At 39.5% G+C, this 27,150-nt stretch overlaps 1 protein-coding gene across 8 annotated transcripts in view; it reads left to right on the top strand.

Annotated features, from left to right (window-relative positions):
- Positions 1-27,150, top strand: part of cobll1.L (cordon-bleu WH2 repeat protein like 1 L homeolog) — a 77,367-nt gene that overhangs the window by 11,445 nt on the left and 38,772 nt on the right. The window contains exon 1 of one of the 8 annotated variants that reach the window (XM_018235860.2): positions 24,579-24,867. The exons of the other annotated variants lie outside the window; for them this stretch is intronic. Coding sequence (XP_018091349.1) covers positions 24,689-24,867 — 179 coding nt within the window. The 5' untranslated portion in view covers positions 24,579-24,688. Of the gene's footprint in view, positions 1-24,578; positions 24,868-27,150 lie in introns of those variants that run through there. 8 annotated transcript variants of the gene reach the window in all.

Here is a 27,150-nt window from a genome sequence, read left to right as displayed (position 1 = left end):
CAGTGGTGTGAATGAGAGACTGGAGGATGAATAGGTGAGGACCTGAACAGAAAGATAAACAATAAAAAAAGTAGCAATAACAACAACACTGGAGACTGACAGAGCAACATTTTTTGATTGCAGCGGTCAGTACATTTTGTATTTCAAGTCGAAAAGAGGCAGAGTAGGCAGGAACATTCACTCCTGGAGATGGACGCGTACAAAGCGTTTAGGAAATGGAGAAGTGGAGTCTGTTTGTTTGGACTTATTCTCCGCGCTTTATTTAAACAAGGAATTCTGTAATCGTAGCAGTAATATTTGGGCATTAGTGAAATGGTCTGCCACTTGCTCTATACTGCTGCCTGTGTGCTGATGGTGTTAGTAATAGACATGTACTGGCACATAGTGACGCACCAATCTCACATACGTTTTTAGTTTACTGTACTGGCACGTCATTACCTCTTTTGCACCTTCAGCCCTATAGAAGTATGTGAGATCAGTGCGTCACTACGTGCCAGTACGTGTATATTGTCAACACCTTCAGCACACAGGCAGCAGTATAGACCAAATGGCAGATCATTTCACTAATGTGCCCAAATATTACGGCTACGTGATTCCTGATTGCACTGTCCTAGTGGGCCACATTATTATTAATTTCATGACAGAGGCTGCGGGCCGGTGTAAATTTGAAAACGGGCCGCAAGTACATATTCAGTAAATCATAAACTTCCAAAGCAGCTTCTGGATTTGTGTGTGTCAAAGTTCCTTTAATGTGTTTCTTTCTTAAAGGGGAATTTAACTTAGTAACTATGGTTTATCATCATCCTGTAATTAAGTAATCAACATCTTATTGGCATTAGTTTTTGACCAAAATCGTTGCTGTTTATTTTTCTTTCCTTTATTGACACACTTCACCACAAGTGCAGGCTTTAGTAAGGTTTTTGTTATTAGTCATAACGTGGGTGTTCTTAAAGGAGAATAAACCCATTAGCTATGATGTGTTAAGTAATTAAGTAATAATTACTACGTACAAGGCAGGGTGCAAAAAGGGTGCAATATTCTTTTTTTTTTGTACTTTGCACCCTGCATGCTAAATTAATTTCTTTTCTAGAGGGCTCTGTTTTCCAAAATGGAGCCCAAGGTCATGTGTTAGCCTAAGTACTGATTATTACTAGTGATATAATCATGCTGCATATGTAGTGGTAATGTACACTTTATTGTAAAATATAAGGCTGTTATAAGTCACCAAGGAGTTCCTTAACCATATAAAGGCTGAGGGCTTTAATATAGGTCAGGAACTCATAGGTATCATGTGAGCGAAATGACATCACTTAGCACAGATTATAATTGATGACATCACTAAGCACTGTTTAAAATGATATCATTTACAGGATATGGAAAAATAAACTGCCCTGTTGTTAAAAATATGGTGAATTTTAAATTACACTTTATAAACTGCACTTGCTGTTGTAATGGTCCCTTATTGATTCTTTACTGCATTTAAAGACAGTTTAAGCTGTAAACACACATTTTACATGTAAGTGGATTTTCTGCAGCTCACAGATATATTTGTTAAAGTTTATTACAAACCTAATAACAAAAGATATTTATCCTTTGCTGTTATTTCCTGCGTGCTGGAGTATTTTAGCTTGCCTTTAAGCAACACTTTAAATACAGTTCAAAGAGAGCAATCGGTACAACATATTTGTTTTCCAAAATGGAGCCCAAGGTCATGTGTTAGCCTAAGTACTGATAATATAATCATGCTGCATATGTAGTGGTAATGTACACTTTATTGTAAAATATAAGGCTGTTATAAGTCACCAAGGAGTTCCTTAACCATATAAAGGCTGAGGGCTTTAATATAGGTCAGGAACTCATAGGTATCATGTGAGCGAAATGACATCACTTAGCACAGATTATAATTGATGACATCACTAAGCACTGTTTAAAATGATATCATTTACAGGATATGGAAAAATAAACTGCCCTGTTGTTAAAAATATGGTGAATTTTAAATTACACTTTATAAACTGCACTTGCTGTTGTAATGGTCCCTTATTGATTCTTTACTGCATTTAAAGACAGTTTAAGCTGTAAACACACATTTTACATGTAAGTGGATTTTCTGCAGCTCACAGATATATTTGTTAAAGTTTATTACAAACCTAATAACAAAAGATATTTATCCTTTGCTGTTATTTCCTGCGTGCTGGAGTATTTTAGCTTGCCTTTAAGCAACACTTTAAATACAGTTCAAAGAGAGCAATCGGTACAACATATTTGTTTAAAAAATGTTTAACTAGAAACAAAAAAAGAATTTGTTAACAATAAAGCAACTTTGTTTCTATTAAATACCCTTTGCCCTTTTCAAGTCAAGTCAGTTATTTTACAAGTCAGTTATAAATACTGTATATACAATAGCTACAATACACAAAAGCCATGAATAATAGCCTATGTAGCACAGATTTATAAATGGTGTCTGGTAATAGCATTGGTTATAATCCATGCATTGCAATATGCAGTTACTGAAACTGGTTTATTACTGTATATTACATTATAAAAGTGTACTAGTATATTATGATTAATAATATACCTCTTACTTTAGTCCCTGCCCAAGTGGAGCTTACATCCTTAAGGTGGCCATACATGGGTACATTTAATCAGCTGATCTGGCCCCTTCGGACCGTGCCAGAAGTTTATCTGCCTGTGTATATCGGCCTTCCAATGGACCTGGAAAATCAGACAGATATAATTTGAGCAGTTTTGAAAATCCCAGTGGATGATTCATAGGCCCAGTGGATGATTCGATCCTTGGTCAAATGGTATGAAACTGGAGTACCTGGAGGAAGCCCACACAAGCTTGGGGAGAACATACAAACTCTGTGCTCTGGCCTAGTACTGGCACTCCAGCACTGTAAGGCAGCAGTAATCTGTGTCCACCTTTGTGGACGTGATTGGGGGAGGTCCAAGGGGAGAGCTATTAGTGAATCAGGTCTGGACTGGTGGGGCCCACCAGGTTTTTTCCTTGTGTCCCACTGGTCCAGTCTGACCATGGCAGTAATTACATTGCAAATTTTAATTGTGCATTTTTAAGACCACCTTGAAGGTGTAAATCTAATTCTGAATTGACTATGAAGATTTTCATTCATCCAGGTCATGGTATATGTAGTATATGTAAATATAAAACAACTGGACTTGCTGAGTAATCATTGAAGACTTTTCACTACTCATCCGAGCAGCTCTCAATTGCACATTGAAACTTTTCAAAGAGGTGACATCTGAAATTTACAGAGGTGTTGATTCTGTGTAGTAACTGTGATAGGATTACCCAATGTGTCAATCCTAGAAACAGGTGTTACTTGTGAGAGTTGCATGAATGGATGTGTGAAGTGTTCTGAATCCACTGGGGTACAGATGTTAGAACAGCATTGCATGTAGCAGACAGGTGGTGTTGAAGGTTGAAGGTTTTTTCACTTTGACATGAATCACTTCTTTAAAGCCTCCTTCAAGCCAATGGTCTTCTTTATCCAAGATTTGGACCTTGCTATCTTCAAAGGAGTGTCCCTTGTCTTTTAGGTGTAGAAAGAAAGCTGAGTCTTGCCCTGTAGAATTTGCCCTCCTATGCTGAGTCATTCGCTTGGTGATCAGTTATTTTGTCTCCCCAATGTATAGAAATGTGCACTCCTCGCTACACTGAACTCCGTATACCACATTGCTTTGTTTTTCTTTTGGTGTTGGATCCTTTGGGTGTACCAGTTTTTGTCTCAGTATGTTGCTAGGTTTGAAAAACACAGGGACGTGGTGTTTGTTGAAAATCCTCTTGAGTTTCTCCAACACTCCAGCTACATATGGAATGACTATGTTTCGCATACTACGTGTCTCCGGGCGGTTATTTCTATTGGTGTTCCTGTTGGGCTTGGTTGCTGCTGTTTTGACAAAAGCCCAGTCTGGGTAGCCACACACTTTCAAAGCTCCTCTGAGATTTTTTGTTCTTTGTCTTTGGACTCTGTATTAGTTGCCACACATCCTGCCCTGTGGTGCAGAGCAGTGTCGGACTGGCCCAGTGGGACACCGGGAAAAAAACCCGTGGGCCCCGACCCTCAAGGGCCCCCGCCGGGCCAGACCCCCTCTGCAGATATCGGGATTTGAAAAAAAAGGAACTCCATTGCGCATGCACACCGAGGGATGCCTTTGTGCATGCGCGCCCAGCAGCTCTGTTAATAATTCAAGCTCAGCCAGCGCGTCACAGTAGGGGGTGGGGGGCCCTGGACAGCAGTCCCGGTGGGCCCCGTGCCCCCCAGTCCGACCCTGGTGCAGAGTTCTAACGACACCCAGTTTGTGTTCCAGCAGATGGTGGGAATCAAACAACAGATATTGATCCATATGAGTGGGTTTCCTGTATACTTACGTTTTCAAGTTACCTCCCTCTTGGATGCATATCAAACAGTCCAAAAAGGCAAGTTTGTTCTCGTGGACATCTTCCCTTGTGAACTTGATGTTACTGTCCACTGAGTTAATGTGTTCTGTAAAGGCCGCCATTTCATTGAATCTGATTTTAACCCAAGTGTCATCAACATACCTGAACCAGTGACTCGTTGTAGTTCCCCGGAATGTAAGTAAGGCCCTCCTTTCCACTTCCTCTATGTACAAGTTAGCTACAGTGGGAGAGACTGGAGAACCCATTGCACAGCCATCTTTCTGTCTCTAAAAAAGGTCCTTGTATTTGAAGTATGTGGTGTTAAGGCACAAACACATCTAATAAACAACTGGTTTATAGTAGTGTACAGAATCCCCAGAGTCTCCACATTGCCAGCTTGGTGCACATTCCCCTACCATCAACAGTTTTAGAAGCTGCCTGTTGCCTGCTGTTAAACAATGAGTAGGGGAGATAACGGTCCATCTGACTTACATTTGGTGCCTCACATCTATTATCTTGTGTCAGTTGTGTGCCACACTCGGCTCACGTCGGCATACGCTGCCCTTATAGCTTTCACTGGGTTTCCAGGCATTGTCTCTGGGATCAGCCTGTCAGCACTAGGAAAGTTGAACAGCTGACATATCATAAGAACTGGAGGAACACAAAGGAGGGATTGGGTTTATGAGCTTATGAGCCCCGGTGCACTCTAATTATATTTAATTGGCAGATGCTAAATTGTTTGTAGCCAGTTGGTTATCAGAGTAACAGGCTACAGAGTCACAATTACTGCTAAGCTTTTCCTTGGTTGTTTTGTTTCGACGAGTGCTGTTTGGGAGCTTTACTGGGCTAAAAAGTACTTGTCTGCCTCGAGCTCCACTGGGCTTGTAGCCATGACATTTTTCCTTAGGTGTGTTTTAACAACCAGCGTTGAATATTACAAAAAGCAATTCCCAGGTCACTACATGAGAAAGATGTTATAAAAATGCCTTTTCCATATATAAAGACGCCTTTTATTTATTCATTTGGAGGAAATGACACAATGGTAAGGCAGCGCTTTGCATCATCACATGTTCATTTCTCTGCAGCACTCATAGATTGTTATTATATAGGATAGGAAGGCTAAAACATGGAAATCCACATGATACTCCGTGTCAGCACAGGCAAGGGTATAACTCCAAGCTGAGCTACATTGGGCTTCATCAAAGCTTGCGTGTGTGGTGTGGGTGGGTTGTTGAAATGCTGAATGCAGCAGTGCTGTATTCATGGGGCAGGTCTCTGTGCTCCGATATAAAGGAAGCAGGAAGGTGGGTGCAAAAAATGTTCTTCATTTCCCCTTTGGGGTGTAGGATGGAGTTGAGTTGATTTCTGCCTCATTGTTTGAAGAGTCAGAACCAGGAGTGGAAAATATATAGCTTTCAGTTGCATTTATATCTATAATACACTTTAAAACTATAGAAGATTAGTAATTAATGCATATTAAACTGAAGAAGAACTGAATTTTTCTTTCATTGGGCATATTTTCATTTTAAGGTTTACATCCCTTTAATTTCTGCAAACTTGCTGAACTGTCCAATAGGCTGCTTAAGACTGGCAAACTTGACAGTCAATATCTGCCCATACGTGGGAAATGTATAAAGTGACTCTGGGTTGCTGTCAATGCAAAATCTAGAGCTCATTTCCCTCTGTTTAGCCAGGAACTAGAGTCATTTGACGTCAACCTGCTAAAGGCAGCAGCTGAATATGGTGATGTGGCCTCTGATGCTCTGCCAGCACTCGCTCTGATGATTCACTGGGACTAAGCTCAGCAGGTGGATTATTAAAGTGCACAACTATTTTTCTTTTTAAAAAAGTTGTTCCACTGTGTGATAGCTTAAATTATTTGTCGTAGGTTCATATGTTTTGCTTCCCCAGAAGCAGCTTTGTGATGTGTTGTTGGTACTGCTGAGGCCATATCTCCAACTTTTAAATGTCCCTAGAAGGCGAAGAGAGGTTTTGATGGCAGCCCTGTTGTACTTGACAGCAGCCCCATGCTAGTTGTGCCCCCCTCTCATTCCCTCTTTTGATACAGCTAATACTTCCTGACTGTCAACTGTGTCAATATTCTTGTATGCACAGCACTCTCATATGCTGAATGTACAAGCTGTGAAAAGAGTGCTTTACTTCTGCGACTATATTAGCCGGTGGGAAGGGTGACATACAGAGGTGAAACAGAGCTGTGCAAAGATATTGTCAGCAGTGTACTTTCTGTCTTGTTTTTATAATGTTGCATAAATAATAAAAATAGGTTTTGGCTGCCCTTTATACCCTGGACTTGATCAGACACTATGCTGTGTACACTCCACTTATAGATTGTAAGCTCTAAGTGGAAGGATCCACATTCCAGCTTTGTTTCTCAGAACCTTTGAATGCAGTGATCAGGCTTACTTAGCTGCTACTGGGAAACATTACATTTTAGAACAATGGTAAAAAGGAAAACATTATTCTGTTTTTTGGTGAACTATTTGAACAGGATATGGTAAACTTCCCCTTTAAGCACCACATTACCTTTCACTATAATAGGAAGCTGTTGCATATAAGCCACTACAGATGTAGAAGTAGTACTAGATCAGGGATGGGCAGTGTTTGCCCCTTCCACCAGAGCTTTGGAGTAGAAAGCAATTTTGGGTATCTGGAGTCGGAGTTGCCATAAATGTACAGACTCTGACTCCTAATAACTTTAAATACAAGCACTGAAAATAATCAAATCTGATTTAAGAGCTTCTATGAAGGAGGATATGGCAGGAACAATTCTGTTTCTAAGAACAATACTTTAGTTAAATCTGGATTATATTTAACAGCTATTCTACAGCTATATGCCAGGTTCAATTAATTGTTTTTGGTTTATGTAGTTTAGCTTTGAGTTTGGTTTACAATTACCAAAGAATGTGGTTTATATTTTTGAGCTTTGGCAACGATAAAATGACTTGTATGTTGTGTACTTAAATTCTTTTAATCAACCTGGAAATTACATTTGGAACATTAACACCAAAAAATTAGTGTTCTAAAGTATTTCACATATAATATACAGTTAGCATGCACTGGTGTGTTTGCTTCAGAAAGACTATAGTTTATATAAACAAGATGTTGTGTAGCCATGGGGGTAGCAATTCAAGACGCTGAAAAAAAAGTGTAAAAGGCACAGGTTACGTAGCACATAACAGATAAGCCCTGACCAGTACAGTGGTGTTTTATCTGTTATCTGCTATGGAATCTGTGTCTTTTCTACTTTTTTCCAGTAGCTTGAATGGCTGCCCCCATGGCTACAGAGCAGCTTGTTCATATAAACTATAGTAGTCTTCTGAAGGAAACACACACAGGTTTTACCAGTGCAGAGCAACAGTACAATATATTTTAATTACTTTGATACACTTTTGGTTTTTGGTGTTACTGAGGTACCATTAACTGAGGTCTGAGGAGTTGGAGTGGAAGGATTTATGTACCGACTCCACAGCCTTCCACCCCATTATTGTCAAACTACAACTGCCATCTCATTGAGAAGGCTGCCTTCTAGAGGCAAATTCAGATTTGCAGTGGCCAGGACTAAGGGAGATGGGAGTTAGTGGGAGGAGGCAGTGATGGCACAAAGCACATGATTGCAGGTACATAGGAACATTTTTAAAACCTTGTGTCTGTTAGAAAGAGCATAATGTACAGCACACAGTGCAGCCATGCAAGAAGTACAAAGGGCATCCAAGTGGATGGAGTCCAGCTTACCTCTTATGCAACGAAAGACAGGTGCAGTGGGAGGAAACGGAAAGAAAAAAAAAGTTAATCATGAACCAAAGATCACAGTGTATATCGGGAATGCAGAAGCATAATGATTCCATATCCACCTGCTGACTCAGGAGGGTAAGTCTTGGAATCTGCACATTGCTCTATACAGTAAGGGGCATATTTCTTATGCTGTGTAAAACAAAATATTACACCATGCGAATGCCAGATCTGCCGCCGCTATATTACATTGCTTTCGGCAGAAGTCACTCTAAGAAAAAAATGCTTAAAAAATTTACTTTGTTTTTTTATGCGGTGAAGCCTGGCAATGTGTGGTGTATTATCTCGTAGTTTTTTACATAGCATAATAAATATGCCCCTAAAAGTATTGTGCAAGCTGCAGTGTGCAGCAAATAGCCCAGGTGCTTTCTACGTGCTTTCTAAATGGCTTCTAAGGGGCCCAATGTTGCTTGCTTTGGGGCTATAAGGGGCCATTTACTTTGACCCTGGACACAAAAGCACTTAGAGGCACATACGTATGCCCATTAGTGCTAATTGAAGTCACTTATTTCCAGGCAAATGGAATCTGGCGCAAGGCGCAGAGTGCACCATCAGTGGGGGCAAGGTAGCCCTGTTCTTTCTGCTTGGTAACTACAAGTGGTAAGTACAGAGCTCCGTTGCGGCCTGCATCCGGCTGGATGTGAAGAGAATAAGAGGGAGGGGGGAGGCCAAAAATGGAAAGTGCTCCATTCAATGGGCAAATAAAGGTATTGTCACTGCATTTAGAGACATGCAGAACAGTGTATAAATATGTTGCCTTCTGCTCCCTGTCTTGCACTTGCACAGTAAAGGAGCTTCCTAGTGCTTACACAATACTACTGTCCTTACAATAAGGAGAACATTAATCTTTAGATATGATATATTGAGAAGAAAGGAATGAAAGAAATTTTTACAGTAAGAGCTGTTAAAGGGGTTGTTCACCTTCCAAACACTTTTTTCAGTTGAGTTGTTTTCAGATTGTTCACCGGGAATAAAGACTTTTTTTCAACTCCTTTCTATTTTTCATTATTTACCATTTTTCCAAAACTGGAGTTTAAAGTTTAATGTTCCTGTCCTGGTGTTTCAGTCTCCCTACTCAAATCGAGGAGCAGGTTCTATATTAGTTGATACATTTAAGTGATACATTTCTCAGCAATATCTTTGGAATATTAGCTACTGTTGTATCAATTATACAGCTGTCTGTAATGAAACTCATGGATTCTGCATAGCAGGGCCAAAGATAACAAATGTATCAAATAAATGTATCCGTTTAGAACAGTTACAGAGGCAGCAACCACTTTAAGTTGTGGAATTCTCTCCCTGCGGCATTGGATACATTAGACAGCTTCAAGAAAGAGGTGGGTGTCTTTTGAATGAGAAAATACATTAGAAAATACAAGTTAATGATACAAAGCTAATGATTATTTTTTCAGGATTTTCCAGCAGCTAGTTCAGTTTCACTTCATCAAAGTGTGTCTTTGTATACACTCCTACACTCCTCTACTATATAACAATGTATGTAGATACAACCAGGGCCTCCTAGCTGTTGCTGAGCTACAAATCCCATCTGGAGGGCCACAGGTTGCTGATCTCTGTTTAACAATAGTGACATGAAGTCTTCAGGAGTCACCTACGCTGGGTTTCTCAAGGTTGCAGCCTACCCAAGTGCTTGTGCTGTGGCATTCCAGTCTTGCTGTGAAATCCTATTAAGACTCGCATTCCCTGCAGTGGTATGTGCCGGAGATATGCGAGAATTTATTAGCTGTCTTCCTTCCAGAGTTAACTGTTTGCTGTTAACAGCAGAAACAAAAAACGTAATCACGTTTTATCCTATATATTGTTTATTGTGCATTATCTGTTTGTATTTTTCAGTGTGAGTGGGAACTATCATTTTGTTTGCCTCTCAGATTTTCTTTGGACTTGGCACATTCTAGATTTCCTGCTTTTAAGAGATAAGGTGGTAGACTTTTTGACTTACAGTTAGATTTCCTTGAAAGATACATAAGGTCTCATTTACAAAGTGCAGGGCAAGGTGCAAAGTGTGCAAATGAGCAGGAAGGAGTGCAGTTTTGCTTTGTTTGTGCCTTTACTTGTCAGGCCATAGTTGCCTGTGGAAACACCACTAATTAAAATGCAGAACGCAAAGTGCCCAAAGTCATTTCTTGTGCCATTACAGTAAGTGATGCATTTCTTCTTAGACACAGACTGTAGTCAGCAAACAATCCTCCAGGGCATGAATGAATCATAATAAGGACACATGAAGGCTAACTATTCAGTTGCTCTGTTGGGAAAGAGAGAATTATAATACAGTAGTCAAAAATATTTATATATCAACATCTCCATGCCCGGCCACAACTGGAGATACAGCATGTTGCAAGTACTGTTAGTTGCAGGCAAAATGTATCACCTTTATGTTTTCCTTCCTCCCTTTGTGATATGGAAATGTTCCACAGGACCTAACACAAAAGCAAATATTTCAACCAGAAGTAACCATGAGTAATAAAAAAGAAGACAAACTCTAAGTTATTGTAGAATATGAAAATGTAAGCCTCCTAAATTCAGTGCAAGGTGCACAGCGCAGTGCTGTAGGCACAAAGCATCCATGTAGGCAGTAATTGCAGGGATCTGCTGCAGTGATTGCTCCTGTTGACACTTCAGAAGTTGCTTGTGTACATGTGCAAAAGCTTAGGGGCATCCAGTGCTGCTCCCACATACCACCATCTCTCCTGAATATGGTGCTGCCAAATGCATACTGTTTTGTATTCATGGAAAACGCTCAGGTCTTTCCACTCCAAACTAGAATGCACAGATGAACAAGTGTGCAACATGCAAAAATATAGTGGTTTGCACCCATTTTTTTGTGCATTACAACCTGCCCTGAACTTGGTAAATGTTGCCACTGGCACTTTATCACTAAACCACTGTAGGACACTGAGTATACTTTGCCATTCAGCATTTTATTACAATGCAATTGTGTTGAATATAAATGCAACTTGTTTGTGTTAGAAACAAGGGTTGTGTCTAGTGAAAAACATTTTCGTGGCTTATGGTTCTTGTTAACTTTAGAAAAAAGGGGAAGTTGTGCTTGCCACTAAACAAATTTAAACCATTAGGAGGGGTGCAATAAGGTTGTGACCACAATATACATACAGACAAAGACAAGAGATCCTCTGCCGTCACCCATATCAATATATTAAGGGTATTGAGACATTTTGTGCATTATGCTACTAAAAAATGCCCTCCCTTTTTAACAGAACAGACTTTTTGTACATACTGCCTATTGCAATATATTCAAGATGGCCAATTTGTCATCTACACTCACTTTCATCTGATTTATTAAGAATCCTACTGTTTCATTCATTCATTCTTTCCAAGGTTAAAACTCCCAGCCACTGAGAGCACCTGATTGTAGTTGGGAATAACAGGCACTACAAGCTACTTTTGCAGTAGTTTAAGGGCTTTAGCACACGGGCAGATTCGGGAGATTTAGTCGCCTGGCAACTAATCGCCTCTTCTTCGGGGCGACAATCTCCCCGAAACTGCCTTCCCCCTGCCTTCCGCCTGCTAAAATGAAAAATCGCCTGCGGCAATGTACTCGCTGCGTTTTGATTTCCGAAGTTGCCTCACGAGGAAACTTTGGGCGACTTCGGAAATCGAAGGCAGGCGATTTTTCATTTTAGTGGTTTAGGGGGCATCATTTTTTTATGGTTTAGGGGACATCCCTTATCTGCCTATATGGTAAATTTAAGATGCGGGGAATCTCCCCAGCCTTCCGCCAGATAGCCTTACGTGTTTTGTGCCACCATAGGACACTTCGTCATAGGCTAATGACACAAACAGTTTGTGTTAATGGTCAGTCCCAAAGCTTGTAACAAAATACTCAATCTTACGTTTTACAAAGCCTTGGCTCCCTCTACATATACATATATACACATAGTTCCGGGATCCAGTGCCGCCCTAGGCTCTGCTTAAATGAGCAGATAGGAACTGTGCCTATGTTATACCATACACCCATGAATGTGTAGTGGCCTGCAGAAGAAAAACAGTTTATTATGACTAAATGCAGTTGAGGACAGCCTGATTAGTTTAAAATAAATACAGCCTGATAACACAGAAGCCACACATTCAATGTACCATTGTGTTGCTGTATAGACTGGCACATTCCTAGGGTTAGGTGTGACTTTAGTATACCAAACAATGGTTAATCACACTGTACATGAGTTTTCAAATCCTGTTCTGCACATAGCTGACATTTATCTTCACTAACCAGTGTTATTATGCCTGCCCCCAAATATGAATTTCTGACTTAAAGTTTTTGACAAAAAATGGTGCAGTCTCATGAATAAAAGACATCTTTAAACAACCCACTGAGCATACTCACAAAGGCAGCATTGTGCCAGCGTAACATATTCCATGAACTTATCGCCCAAATGCCAGCAGTTCAACTGCTTTCAGTCTGTCCTCAACTAACAAGTTGAAAAACAAAAATACATTTTTTTTAAGTCACCATAAATATAAATGTTAATTAGATTTCACTGTGTTCTTAGAAAAGGTCATGGGGGTCCAGAAAAAAAAGACTGATATTTTTGCCACATTTGGGAGCAGAAGGGACTTGGCACCCATATGTAATAGACATGCATAAAATACTCTCTGATTTTTTTTAAAAAAAAACATACTTTTAATTAGGTATAAAAAGTGAGGTTTAAAAAAAACAAAAAAAAAAACATTTACACATATCCTCTTTAACAATTATACCCACAATGCCTTAAATGGGTTGTTTACCTTTGAGTTAATTTTTAGTATGATGTAGAGAGTGATATTCTGAGACGACTTGCAATGGGTTTTCATGTATTAATATTTGTGTTTTTTAATTATTTAGCTTTTTAATCAGCAGCTCTCCAGTTTGTTATTTCAGCAATGTGGTTGCTAGGGCCCAAATTACTCTAGCAACCATGCATTGATTTTAATAAGAGACTGGAATACGAGATGCCTTGAATAGAATGATGAGTAATTAAAAGTAGAACTAATAATACATTTGTAGCTTTACGGAGCATTAGGTTTTTTAGACGGGGTCAGTGACCCCATTTGAAGTTGGGAAGAGTCAGAAGAAGGCAGCAAATAATTAAAATACTATAAAAATAAATAAGGAAGGCCAATTGAAAAGTTTCTTAGAAATGACAATCCTATAACATAAAACCCTCATATGTAATAAATGGCACTAAGTTTGCCCAGGAGCAGTAACCCATAGGAACCAATTAGATGTTTGCTTTTAAATAGGGGACCAGTAAATGCTACATGCTGATTGCTTGCTATGGGTTTTTGCCCCTGGGCAAACTAAGTGCCTTTTATTACATAACCCCCTAAAAGTTAAACCTTTAAGCAGCTTTGGCATTAACAGTATTGTTGAAAGTAAGCTCTGTTTTTTTATGAAATTCAGATTTAAGTTATAAAATAGGGAAACCCTATCACCAATTACAGTTCTTCTACTACTCTGTGGACATTCCACAGATCCGCACTTCATAAATGGAAGAATATATGAAAGGGCCATGGTGCTAAATTGTCAGCTATGCTAATAATTATGCAGTAATGTATGATTGGCCAATACTATTTTACTTGTAGAATGGCTAGTATACAGGTATGGGATCTATTATCCAAACACTTGTTGTCCAGAAAGCTCCAAACTATGGGAAGGTCATGTTCCATAGACTCCATTTTATTGAAATAATTAAAAACTTTAAAACATACTTCATTTTTTCTCTGTTATGATAAAACAGTAACTTGTACTTGACCCAAAATAAGATATAATTAATCTTTATTGGAGGCAAAACAATCTATTGGTTTAAATGCTTTTTACGTGATTTTTTTTGGAATTAACCATGTATATATTATAGAGAAATACCCCTATCTGGAACGCCCCAGGTCCCGAGCATCTTGGATATCCATTATATTAAGACTCTCAGACTAGTAATATATCACTTGGGGACTTTCCTTCTTCTTTTATGGGTAGACTACATGGACAGCTAGTTCCTTTTTGCCAACCAATTCACATTTTGTACAGCAGTTACTTCCAAAGTGATAGTATCCCTTTTTGGGCTAATAAGGGTGGTGGCAGACGGGGCTACTGGGGAGATTGTGTAGCCTAAATGTAGGAAGTGGTAGGCACGCGTTTCCATGGTTACCGCTGAGTAACGGTAGCTTGGTCTGCATTTTGTTGGAGGCCATGGGATGTGTCTTTGGGGGTGGTGGAGAGGCCCCGTTTGTGTTATATGGTATATCTGTAGATTGGAAGGATTATTTTAGGCGGGTTACCATGGAGACGCGTGTGATTTAGTAGTAGAAAGGAGTAAGCACGCGTTACCATGGTTACTGCCCATCCACAAAAGGCGCATTTGCGCAGTAAGAGTTCTGAAGCCTTGAGGAAGTCGTACAGACGAAACGCGTCGGCTAGCAGTAAAGTCATCTGGGTGAGACCAACATCGCGTGCCATACAAACAACGCCAGGCAATTAACATCTATTGTACAGCGCGGATTTGGGAAACCCACAGACGGACTGATAACATGCTTATTTTAAGCACATATATGTGAGCGCAATCTGTATTTTATTAAGTATTTATTAAAGAAGTTTTTACACAATTTTAGCACATCCTTTTTAGAAACCGAGTGATGCCTTACATTGGAGGAGCAACTGCACTTTTATGCTAGTGATGCATAAAAAGTGCTTGAGTATTCATTACTTACACTAGGAGGTGGTCACACATATTTCTAAGAAAACACAAACAGTTAAAGGGCAATTAAACCCTCTGGTGGAAGAAAGAGAACACCCCCCCTAGGAATTGCACAAAGAGGTGTAACTCTATTAAAAAAAAACTACACTATATATTACTATTTTTTTTGTTGTCTATCCCTGAGTTTATAGCGCTGGTTTTCTTCCTACAAACAAAAGATTTTATTGCGATTTATCTGAAGACAGATTTTAATTCCGGCAAAAGGGAGTGAACTGCAGAGTCTCTGGACTTTATTCTGTGCAGCTGATACTGGGGAGATTAGTTGTCCAGCGACAAATTGGCTCTCCTTCAGGCGACTGATCTCCCCTAAATGCCTTTCCGCCGGCTAGGGATCACACTTTCCCCGTGAGGCAAGCGATCCGAGTGCCATCCTGCCGGAGATTTACATTCTAGCCGGCGTGAAGGCATTTAGGGGAGATAAGTCGCTCAAAGAAAAGGCGATTTGTCAATGGGCGACTAGTCTCCCCAAGTAGCCACGTGTGCCATTACTCTAAAGGGCTTTACACTGGTTGGAAAGCATAGCAAAGAACATATTTGTTGCACAACCAGATAAAACTAGAGCACATCCACTTGATGTGTGGGATAATAGAAGGAATTTTCTCTCCAGCTTCGTGTTGTTTGCTGCGCACAATGAGGCCAAGTAGCATTGCAAAGGAAAGAGACATGGGAGATCCGAGGGAGTGGAAAAACCGGATTATCTGGAAAGAAGATACTGCTGTGACATAGATCTGCACCGCAAGGAGATATTCCAGGAATTTACCAATTTACTGGAATCTAAGTTTCAGATGCAATAGTGCATTCTGGTTATAACCTTTAGGAAGATGGGAATTGGTAAAAATATGAAAATGGTGTAAAGCGTGTGTGTGTGTTTTATTAATCCAATTCAACTGGACAGCGTAACTACATGGTGCTGGGCCCATCCACAAAAAAATTATGTGCAGAGATCCAGCACTCACCACACCCCGCTCTCTGCTCCTCTCCTACCTGAGAGAGGAGCACACGAGCAGCAGGGGTGGGTACAGGTTCTGGTGTGCTCTGAAGATTTTTTTTGCTATAGCAAAGCAGGAAATGCATGCAAAAATTGTACTGGCACCAATCTGATTGCAGTGGTTGTGTGATCTCTTCATGGGGGGGGGGGGGTCACAGTGTACTAACAACAGCACCAATATGGACCATATTAGAATGGGTATTTTGAATAGTGATTTTGCTCCGCTTGCATCTCATTGAGGTTATTAAAAAAAATGTAATTAAAATTATAACTAATTTGTAGCTTAGCACAGTCAGCATGCAGCTGAAGTCTGTGTTGCCTTTTAGTTACATACGTGGTTAGAGATACTGTATATTTCCACTAATTTAACTTTCATTGGCCATCAGTTCGTACCTACCATCCATAACACTGAGCTTACCGATGAGAACCAGTTCTGCATATTTTAAACCACTAGGTACAGGGTCTGAGTAAGATAGTGTACTAATCACATTTTGCAGCTTAAACTTTTCAGCCTAATTTAAATTGAATGGGGCCTGTAATACTGCTGTGTGCTGGCGGCTTCCCAAACTCCCACTGTATTCTACACAGTGCAGTTGCTATATTAGTACCGATTCAGTTAGATATAAAGGGTTATATTTATATACACAAATATAATAGTTTTACCCAAAAAAGGACTGAAATGAACTGCATATTTATAATTGATGTTTAAATATCATCCAGATCTAACCTTGACAGACATTCCATGTGTAAAAGTTCTGTACCTATTAATTAAAGTATGTACTCCAGATTCACACAGGTGCTGTATATACCCCTATTGATATGCATTTTCACCAACTATGCCAATCTTTTTACGCAGGTTATTAGTGCAACTTATGTATTGGAGCTTGATTGTTGTCATGCCACTTTATAAAGTGGCATTAAAGGCAGTAAAACAAGTGGTAACTCTTGGACAAAAAAGTTTCATTTCAACTGTCTAAATGATGGAAGATGCTTGTACAGTTTTGCGGCCAGTGTAAATGTAGCAGCTTCCTTCTCTGTGTTTCATTATTGAATAACAGATTTCTCTCTGAAAACAATTTGATACACATACACTGTCATAAACTGGAGGCTCTGTGCTCATTTGCCAGAGTCAGAACAAAATAATTACACACTATCATCTCAAATAAAGCCACATTGATACAAGTAAATGAAAACCATTTTGGCTGACTGAGAAAATTGTCCCCAGAGCTTTTTCATTCAGTAAAACAGTCATGGAGATGGGACAAATGTTTTCTAAAGTCTTGTGCCAAGAGTCTAAATCATATTGCACTGTACCAAACTTGATCTATATTTCTTTTATAAACAGGGTGTAGCCAGTGATGGTATACTGATATCCAGTCTGGTGGCATTCCCTGTGAATTGGAGCAGGGAGAACATGGATTATCATTTTTGCAGTATAAAATGGCAGTGCAGACCTTGATACATCACAAATGTACCACAGAGTGAAATGAAGGTCTCATGAAATGCTTGGGGACCACAGAGTGACATGAAGGTCGCATGAAATGCTTGAGAATCACAGAGTGATATGAAGGTCTCATGAAATGCTTGAAGATCACAGAGTGATATGAAAGTCTCATGAAATGCTTGGGGACAACAGAGTGTTATGAAGGTCTCATGTAATGCTTGGGGACCACGGAGTGATATGAATGTCTCATGAAATGATTGGGGACCACAGAGGGTTATGAAGGTCTCATGAAATGCTTGGGGACTACAGGGTGTTATGAAGGTCTCAAGAAATGCTTGGGGGCCAAAATGTCTCTTGATATGCTGGGGCCAAAATATGTCATGAAATGTGGGGGTCATAGTATTTTGTACCATAAATAGCAGGTCCACATAGTGTTTCTTTCTCCTGATGCTCCCATTCCAACCATGTAAAAAAGGGTGTGTTTTTGTTAATTGGATGTGGTATTTTGTGGGTCTGACTACACAATGTGCATCACTAAAAAAAGCCATTCTAGGTTCAGCACTTACTTATTTCCCCCCTTTCATTTTTCAAATATTGGGAGATATGCAATGTAATACACGTGGAGTGGTGACAGGAGGTCCTCAAAGCCAAAATGCTTTCTGCCTGAAAGCAGACTAAAATTCCCACGTGCCAGGGGCTTTACAGAGTAGCAAATGTCCTTTATTAGCCAAAGTCCTTTCTCTGTAGAGCTACCTTTTTCTTCTGCCACGATTGCAGAGCCAGGATGTTGGAACCCGAAACCCAGTTTCTCTGTTTGTACTGTTTAACTCAAGAAAAACATAGTTTGTTCTTAATTAAAACAACAGGCAAAAAAATTTGTTCTGTGCAAGTTCCATTCATTGAATAACAGGCAGTACTGCTCCTTTAATTGTTTCTTATAAGCTTACATATTACACAGAAGACTTGCATGTATTGTGGGGAGGATTTGAAGTACCAGATAAATATTAGCAAGCTTGTTCTTAAAAAAAGCACTCTCCTGGCTGCCACGTTCTTAGAATTGCCTTTAAGTGTTTTGTACCACTTAAGGTAAATGAAGAGCCCTTGAGAGTGATCTATACAAAAAGGCACAGTAGCAGGGATCTAAGAGGCCTATCCAGCTCTCTTATTACAACTGAGCAAATTTTATATGGGTTTGTATATTGCATAGTGCAAAGCTCCCCCCTCATTGTGGCTTGTGGATCTGTGCCATTCCTCACCGCATTCTCCTCCCTTTGGTTCACAAGAGAAGCTGGGGCAAGTATAATAATGGAAGATATGTTCTTGCACAGTGCCTTTGTCTTGCACAATAATTTACATACTTTTAGAAGTAGGATGCCGGTATAACCAATTTCCAAGATAAGAGAGAGCGCAGATCTCTGTGACCCAAGGTTTATAGAGGTTGCACAATACTGGCAGCTGGTTTCTGCTGTTAGAGTTGTTATTAGGTGATGAGCATTTATTACTTCTTCTGCCATAGATTGTGCCACCACAAGTGCGCAAATGTATGTGCAGTCTTGGCATCATATGAAAGGATAAGCTGATGCAGCTCTAAGAAATTGTTGGGTCTCATATAAACGGTGTATGATGATGAATTTGCCTTTAAGCAAACTGTGCTACTAGGTGCTTATCTAGGAGTAAAATGTGTCAACATGTCTTGCGTACATTTATACAGAATGTATCCTGAGCATCTGAATGTGTAAGAGGTGAGACCAATTTGTATATTCCATGTGTCTAATAGACACTGAAAGGGGAGCGTAAAGGGCTGCGTGTGGCTTTCTAGTGCCGAACCGTCCTATTTCTCCCATGCAGTGGGCAAATAACTTGCTCTACTCACATTTTCACAAGTGAATTCAGTTATTCATGGGAAAAGGATATATTTCAGAGGCTTAAATAATATGTGCGGAGAACATGGCCTCCATTAGCATAACCCTGCAGGATAAACCCACTTCATTATTACCTTAATTGCTAGGTACAATTGTTTCTTTCAGAAGAATATGGATCTTCTTTAGACCCAAACTGGCCCACCACAGCTCCCTGTGTGGGGCCCTCAGCATGTCCTTCTCAGCACACAATTATATCATTCTTTAAGACTGCATTTAACTAGTTCCAACCATACAAATGTTAGCTGATACACCTCCATTAAGACCTGAAGAAGGTTGTTGGCTGCCAGGAATTTATTAAGGAAAGATCCCTTTTTTTTCGTTCTTCTCCTGTAGAACACAGCTGCATTGTTACATATATATCTACTGTTTCAGTATAGTGGAAGCTTTGTTCTCCCTACTATATATTGTGTTGCCTTGAGCTCTCTTGGAGTCTTCTCATTACTATAGAGTGGAGAGTTGTCTCTTGTAGCCTCTGTTACGGGTTATCTGTTTTACTAATGATGCCTTTTTTCTTGCCTGAATGAATCTGCTTCTCATTTACGGTCTCTCTTTTTTTTTCTATATGGTAATATATGAGTTACTAATCTAATTTACACACATCAGTCACATATGTCTTTTCCAGTTATAGCAATGATTCCCTAATTACAGCTCAGTTGCTTGTATCTAAGGCCAGATTGATAGAACAGATGTTCTCTCTTCTCTATCTCATTCTTCTTCTTTCAGCCCAACATGCTTAGTTTTGCACAGCACTTCTTTATCCAATTCATGATGCCCATTGAGTGATTGCAGCCCGGTACTACAGATGAAGCCACTTGGATTTGTGAGTTAAATGCGTCATGACTCAGGGGTAATTGAAGAAACTGTGTTATCTTAAGTCATCTTAACTCATTTAATGCATTTAACCTTTTCATTAGCATACCAAAGCTCCATTGTTCACAATGGTGAATGCTTTAATTAGATGGGTTGTTGTGACACAGTTTTCTGTGTTAAATGAGATAAATGGGATATCTGTGTTTAGTTATTCTGTGTCAAACAGACAAACCAAAGTGGCTGCATCTGTATATGTTTACCATACATTTTTTGAATTTACTAACCAGCTTAAAGGGGCAGAATACCACTGTCTATCTCATTGTGTTATTTAATGCACTGAACAGGGCAACTTCTGAAACTAAAGTCACAGTCTAATTTCAGTTAATAAGAGCTCAATCAAATCAGCAGTCCATTGGGAAGCCCCTGTGTAAACCAAACCTTCCCCCAGCTGCACATACTTTGAGATAAGAAGTAGCTTAATATACAGAATCTTCTCTGTAGACTGCTGTTTTGTAATATACTGTATAACAAAACCCATACATATTTCTAAATAAAACTCATAGGTAAAAACCATATTCAGGACAAACCCTAGTGAACCAATGTAAAAAGGGAGGGTATATAGCACAGCTGTGGAGTCTAAAGCAATTTTGGGTACCAGGTACCATAAACTGAGGATTAGGAGACAAAGGATGTATGTACTCCACAGCCCTGATACATACAGTAGCCCCTTTAATTTTGATCTTTTGTTCCCTCATGGCTTTATCTTTTATATGGATACAGGGTTAATATGTAACCCTTAATAATGCTTGCAGAAACAGAGGGGTTGGGAATAGGGAGTTATCAATCGATGTGTACCATGGCCCATATGACTGCATTGTTTTCACTCTTTGTTTAGTTTCTAGGGTGAAATTTTTTAAAAAAAGTGCCTCGAAATGAACCTGTGAACCTATCATACTTGCCTAACCTCAAGCTGTTAAAAGAAATATAAGATTATTCTTCGGTACAATACTTTGTTAAGATGACTCTAATGGGTAATAATAAACTTGCTATCAACCACAGCGTAGGATGAAAAGCAAACACAATTAAAAGCTTTGAACTTTTCCTAATATGAAGTATGCATGGTCCATGGTGGTAGGACCTCTTACCTTACATGTTTCATCACCTCGTTGTACTTCACTAGGTAAATAAAATATTCAAAGGGGCCCTATAAGCTAATGATCTCCGAATAATGCCCATTCTCAAGAGTACCTGCAGGAAACCCTCAAATGCACAGAAATTTTTTGCACATGGTGCCTGGGTTGGGATTGAATTTATAAGACTGGCATTGTAAAGGTGAACATAGATGTACAGATATTATCTTACAAAACAAAATTTTCATGATATTCAGTGCATGTATGGTGGGAGATGAACCAACCAACATCAGCAAAAGACTTGGATATCGGGAAGCTCATCGAGATCAGAAAATATTGATTTGGCGCCTTTGAAGGTGCCAGAACATCAGTGACTGTTTAATGCTGAATCATCAGACACATTCTATTTTTTCTACCTGTACTTCTGGCGATTCAGCTCTGTCTGTATTGAAAACTAATGATCTTTCCTGAGATTGCCTTAGGAAAGATTGTAATTGTTACATCTATAGCCGCCATAAGACAACATTGCTAACAAGAGGTTTCAATAAAGCACTGCTGTCCAACTTTTTCTGTGAAGTGGGCAAATTATTCAAAATTTGACCACATATCTGAGGGCCATCTTATATTAAAATAATAATTTATACAATGAAGTCTGTGGGGCTCTTGAATAGGCGGGAGGGGGGCATAAAAATCATTACCACATAGAGCCCAGTCAATTTAAGGCTAATTGCTTAGTTGTATTTTCTTTGAACAGACTAGTTTTTCAGCATTTAGGGCCTTATACTCATTGCTCTCTGGTGCTGCTTTCAATTTGATAGCATTTATATGCCTAAAACATGAGTATATGTATATATAGCCCCACAGCCCTATGTCACTTTCTGCAGGTGCTTTATCAACATTATTGGGTTGAAGGTAGGTCAGACAGGAGGAAAAGAGATTGAGGCTGCTGAACACTACATCAGGGCCGCCATCAGGGGGGCACAGGGGTCACTCTTGTCCCAGGTGATTTCATGTTCTTAGGGGGGGCCAGTCATGCTGAAAACCGCTCCGGAAAAGAGAAAAACGCAACAGAAAAGAATGAAGAAGCCGCAATGGAAAATAATGAAGAAGACCACTCTGGAGAAGAACAAAGAAGCAGCAACGGAAAAGAACAAAGATGACCGCTCGCCAAGGAGGATAAAAACAGCCTGCCTAAATTTAAAGGTAAATTCCGCTGAACACCAATTTTTTTTATTTTTTTTAACCCCAGCAACGCTTTTTTTTTTTTTAACTTGTAGGGGCCCTTGCAACCAAAGTTTTTTAACTTGTACTGGGCGGGGCCCAGAAAATGTTGTCATATGGGGACCAGAAAATTTCTGATGGCAGCCCTGCACTACATACTGTAGTAAAACTGTTCAACAGCCCTTTGAATTTATGGAAACCATTTTACAAAAGTTCTTGTTTTTTCCCCTTGACTGCAAAATAAATACAAAAAAACTGGTATAATCTCCTTAAATACTTTTTCTTTTTTTTAAATGTATGTGGAAACCTAAATATCTGGCAGAATTAAGCTATGTATGAGTAAAGCACTTTAAATGATACATTCCTGATAATATGATGCAAAACATTCCTTAGCTACATATTTAACAGTTCGTTGAAATGCCTGGCACATACCCACATTATTAAGTGTCCCTTTTCCTTTAGGATATTATGAAATATTTAATGCTACAATTCATAAGATTCCACAACTTAAAGAGATACTGACACTATAAATTAAATATTTTTTAACATCACTATCATAACTTTCATAACATTGTGTTTGCATGCTATTTATAATTTAGCCATAAAATATTTGCCCAAAGTTTTTAAATTGACTTTGTGATCCCCTGTGTTCCTCTATGAAGGGGCTGCCGTATCTGTGCAGCAGTTGTCTGTTAGCATTAGAAACTGTAACTGATGGGGTGAGAAGGGACAATCAGACTGGCAAAACAGTCAGGTTTAGGAATTCAAACAACATTCATTACATACAAAAGCAGATCTATCAGCAAGAAACAATCAAAATGACCTATAGGTAACTATAGGTAAGTACATCAATATTTTGAAGAGTAGTTTTTTTGTGTCAGTATCACTTTAACTTGTTTCAGTTGCAACCCACTGGCCCTAGATTCACAACTGAATTTTGGGCATAATCCTTGGGGTCCATTGGAAAATGATCAACTAACGTACGTCATTAATTTGTCATTCCTATGTCCTATGAGAAAATGCGCGCTGTCCTACAGGGTCACATTGATCCTAAAGGAGCTGTGAAATACAAATTATTATGTTTAATGGCTATACATTGCAGATAGTACCACAGTACCAAGAAGTATGTCTGCCATACTCAACTCTTGCTCTTGGCTTGGTCTTCTGTACTGCTGTTATACCCAACAGAGACCATGATACTTTGTCACAATCAGCCTTATATTTATCTTTGCTGGCATGTAACACATATTAAGGGCTCTTACACACAAGCGTTTTGGGCTGTGCTCCCCTGCATTCCGTTACAATCTGTTCAACTGCAGGGGAGGACAGGCCCAGATGCACTCAATTCTTCTGTATGGTCCCATCCTTACGATGGCGCATTTAAGTGCCGAACGCAGGTGGACCGCAACATGCTGCATAAGACCTGTGTCAGAAACGGGCGTTATTTTTAAACACATGCTGAGCACGAAAAAGCGCATATATTATGTTCAGTGTCGGACTGGTACACCAGGGGCCCACCCAAAAACCTTAGACCAGGGGCCCACCAAAAAACCATAGATCAGGGGCCCACTCTCAGTACTATTATTGTTCTTCTCCTCACTTAACCTCTGTTCTCCTAGTCTCTATTCTTTATATACTATAATCTATTATTCCATCTATTTATCCTCTTTGTTCTCACAGACACCTGGGCCCACTGGAAGTTTTCCTGGTATCCTGGTGGGCCAGTCCGACACTGATTATGTTTAATCTTGTTTTATTACATGTTAAGTGTGTTTTTTTCCATTCCAATCACAACCCTCTGTTCTAATGATAGCTGAACGTGCATCAAATACAAGAATACAACATGCTGTGTCTAAACAAAAGCAACGTTAAACACAGAAAAAAACAGAAAAAAACAGAAAAAAACCCCCGTGTGTAAGAGCCCTAAGTCTAATTACCAGTTAGTATAGGTGTATAAATTCAGCTGCATGTGGCAGACTATACTGACTTCAATGCAGCCATTTAGACAGCACATGTATTAACTGATAATTACCCATTTAGCATGGGATTATATATGGCTACTGTGATTCAAAATAAAAAGGCATTTTACAAATCTATGGGTATAATGTATTAAAAGGAGCAAAGTTTTCTACTGGTCTAGCAACCAACCAGCAGGTAGCATTTATTGGTCGGTTGTTCATATTGGTTGCAATGGGTTACTATGCCTGGGAAAACTCAGTGCCTCACCCTGAGTCAGTTCATCTGGTCATGTGACCTGCCTCTGAAATGGTCACATGACCATAACCCTAACCTGCAGCAATGTAAAAAGAAGACAAGACAGCAGATCCGTGGGGGTAGTTTTAAAGGCTTCAAAATGAATATATTCCTCTGCTGTAACCGGTGCGTCTCAAAGTATCCATGGCTGTCAGGTCTGATGTCATATTATGGGGTATTTCTAAAAAAAAAAAAGTACAAATACAGAATTATAATATATATGTATAAAACTTATTATGCAAAAATGTTTTCTAAATTTTTTGAATGTCGGAATATTTGATTAGCAATGTTATCAATTGGTATGCGTTACGGGCTCATATTATAATCATATTTTATGACTGATAATTAGTAAGCAGCGCTGACTTCTAAGAAGCCTGGTATTCTGCATCTAAACTGTCTACAAATCAGCCCCTCTGTAAGAGGATTAAATATGGCAGCAGTATTATAGGTTTACCTGCATATATTATTGATATGGATCGTCCTTGCTATGGAAGAAGGGAATTCATGCACTGCAGAGCAACGTATTGCTGTGTCTGACAGCAGCACAGCAAGTGAAATAAAGCAGCTTAATAACCTGAGCAGCAAGTAAGAAAGATTAGCCCCTGCTAGCTGATATATAAATAGTGCCGTTAACCAGAGGCATTTATAAGAAGGTAGAGTCTTTCATTTACAGGGAAAAATCGCGGCCGGTTTTGTCTCAAAAATCTTAATGAAGAGGAAATTTATGAATTTATTATGTTGGCGGTAAGATTGCTTTTCTTTATAGTGACATTTGTTTTTGTCCTGCTTTGGTCTCAGGGGACAGGGCTGGTGATCCTCTGTATAACAGGCTTGTAGCCATTTTTAAGAACGCTATTTTTAAGAACTGCTGGGAGTTGTAGTACAACGTCCAGTTATCCATCTTTATAAGACCTTTTCTTTAAATAAAAGTACAGGTTGAAGAGCTCTGCTAAAAATTCAGCACTGGGGATTTTTCCTAAGTGCCCCAGCTGAAAGGAATTTGTTGGCAATTCAGGTGTTTCAGGTTATATTTTAACCTTAGCAGAACTGCCAACTCTTGAAACTGTCTTCTCAGTAGGTATAATGGTTAATGCCAGATTCAGGGAGGCAGAAGGGCCATTACTTAACTATAACAGCAGTGATTTTGGACAATGTTGTTCTCCACAAGAGCACTGTGATGATTAAACATCACGTGTGCCATAGACCTTAACACCATAGCTGGTTTATTTTTCCTTTAAAATGAAGTCACAATTACCCATTTAGAATGTAAAGGTTCCAGCTAAAAATAACCTGAAACAACTGAAGTTTTGGAAGACACCCCTTTATAAACAATTGGCTTTTTTCTGAAACAATCAGGGAGCAGCAGTGGAGCCTGGTTAGCTGTGTTATTCAGCCTGTGTGTATTATGCTGGGCAAGGATCGTCTCTGGGGACGCCGTGCCTTTAATGTGCTGCGAGACTCTTTCTGTGCCATTTCCTTCTGTTGTTCACTACGGAAAATCAGTCTAAAATAAAAGCTTGGCTAATGAATTCTACGTAATTCTGCATTGTTGCTTATAGACCTCACCCTCAGCTCTGGTAAATTTCTTGTTCATTAAGTTTTTATTTTATTTCCAGGGCTAAGTGAGATACTATGAGGAAAGTAGAAAGTACACTTTGTCACAGAAAATACTATAAAAAATTATTTCACAAATGCTCATGGTATGCTTGTGTGAGATGCTGGGAGTTGTAGTTCTGGAACAGCTAGCAGGCTATGTATTGAATATCTTTGCTGAATGATTGCCACTTTGCCTCTTTCAGACCAGGCACATTCTTAGATTAACATTCTGCAGTAAGTTTATATGCTTGATTACACTGGTTTATGAATGTAAATCCATAGCAAATCATCTGCTGCGATTGTGGATACTCTAAAATGTATACAATTGTTGCATTTAAGGTAGTTGCACTTCCATAGTTGCATCAAGACCCATTGCGTCCATCCTGCTTCTTCTGCTACATTGTGCGAAAGTATGATTATTGATGCTTGTAATCCGGGAGCTACCACCACCCTGAACTACCGGGTCAATGTTTAGTTCCTTAAACTTGTACGGGTCTGGAGAAACCCAGATTCCCAAATATTTAAATGTCTCTACCCATTTCAAGTTTGCAGACATAGTCATGTAAGTAGATTTGCCAGTTGACCTGCAGCCCTGAAAATTCTCCAAACTGGTCAACTATCCTGAGGAGGGCCCCAAGTGATTGTTTAGCATCTGCTAGGAACACCAAGGCATCGTCTGCATATAGGGATATCCGCTCCTCCACCCCACCAAAGCGCATTCCAGTGATGTGTGGGCTTGCACTTATCAAGGTTGCCAGAGGCTCTATAGCCAGCGCAAACAAATGTGGTGAGAGCGAGCACCCCTGCCTAGTA

Source organism: Xenopus laevis, chromosome 9_10L (assembly GCF_017654675.1).
Source record: "Xenopus laevis strain J_2021 chromosome 9_10L, Xenopus_laevis_v10.1, whole genome shotgun sequence".
Classification (NCBI taxonomy): Eukaryota; Metazoa; Chordata; class Amphibia; order Anura; family Pipidae; genus Xenopus; species Xenopus laevis.
Note: the sequence above shows the minus strand (reverse complement) of the source record. Positions and strands in the feature narration are given on the sequence as shown.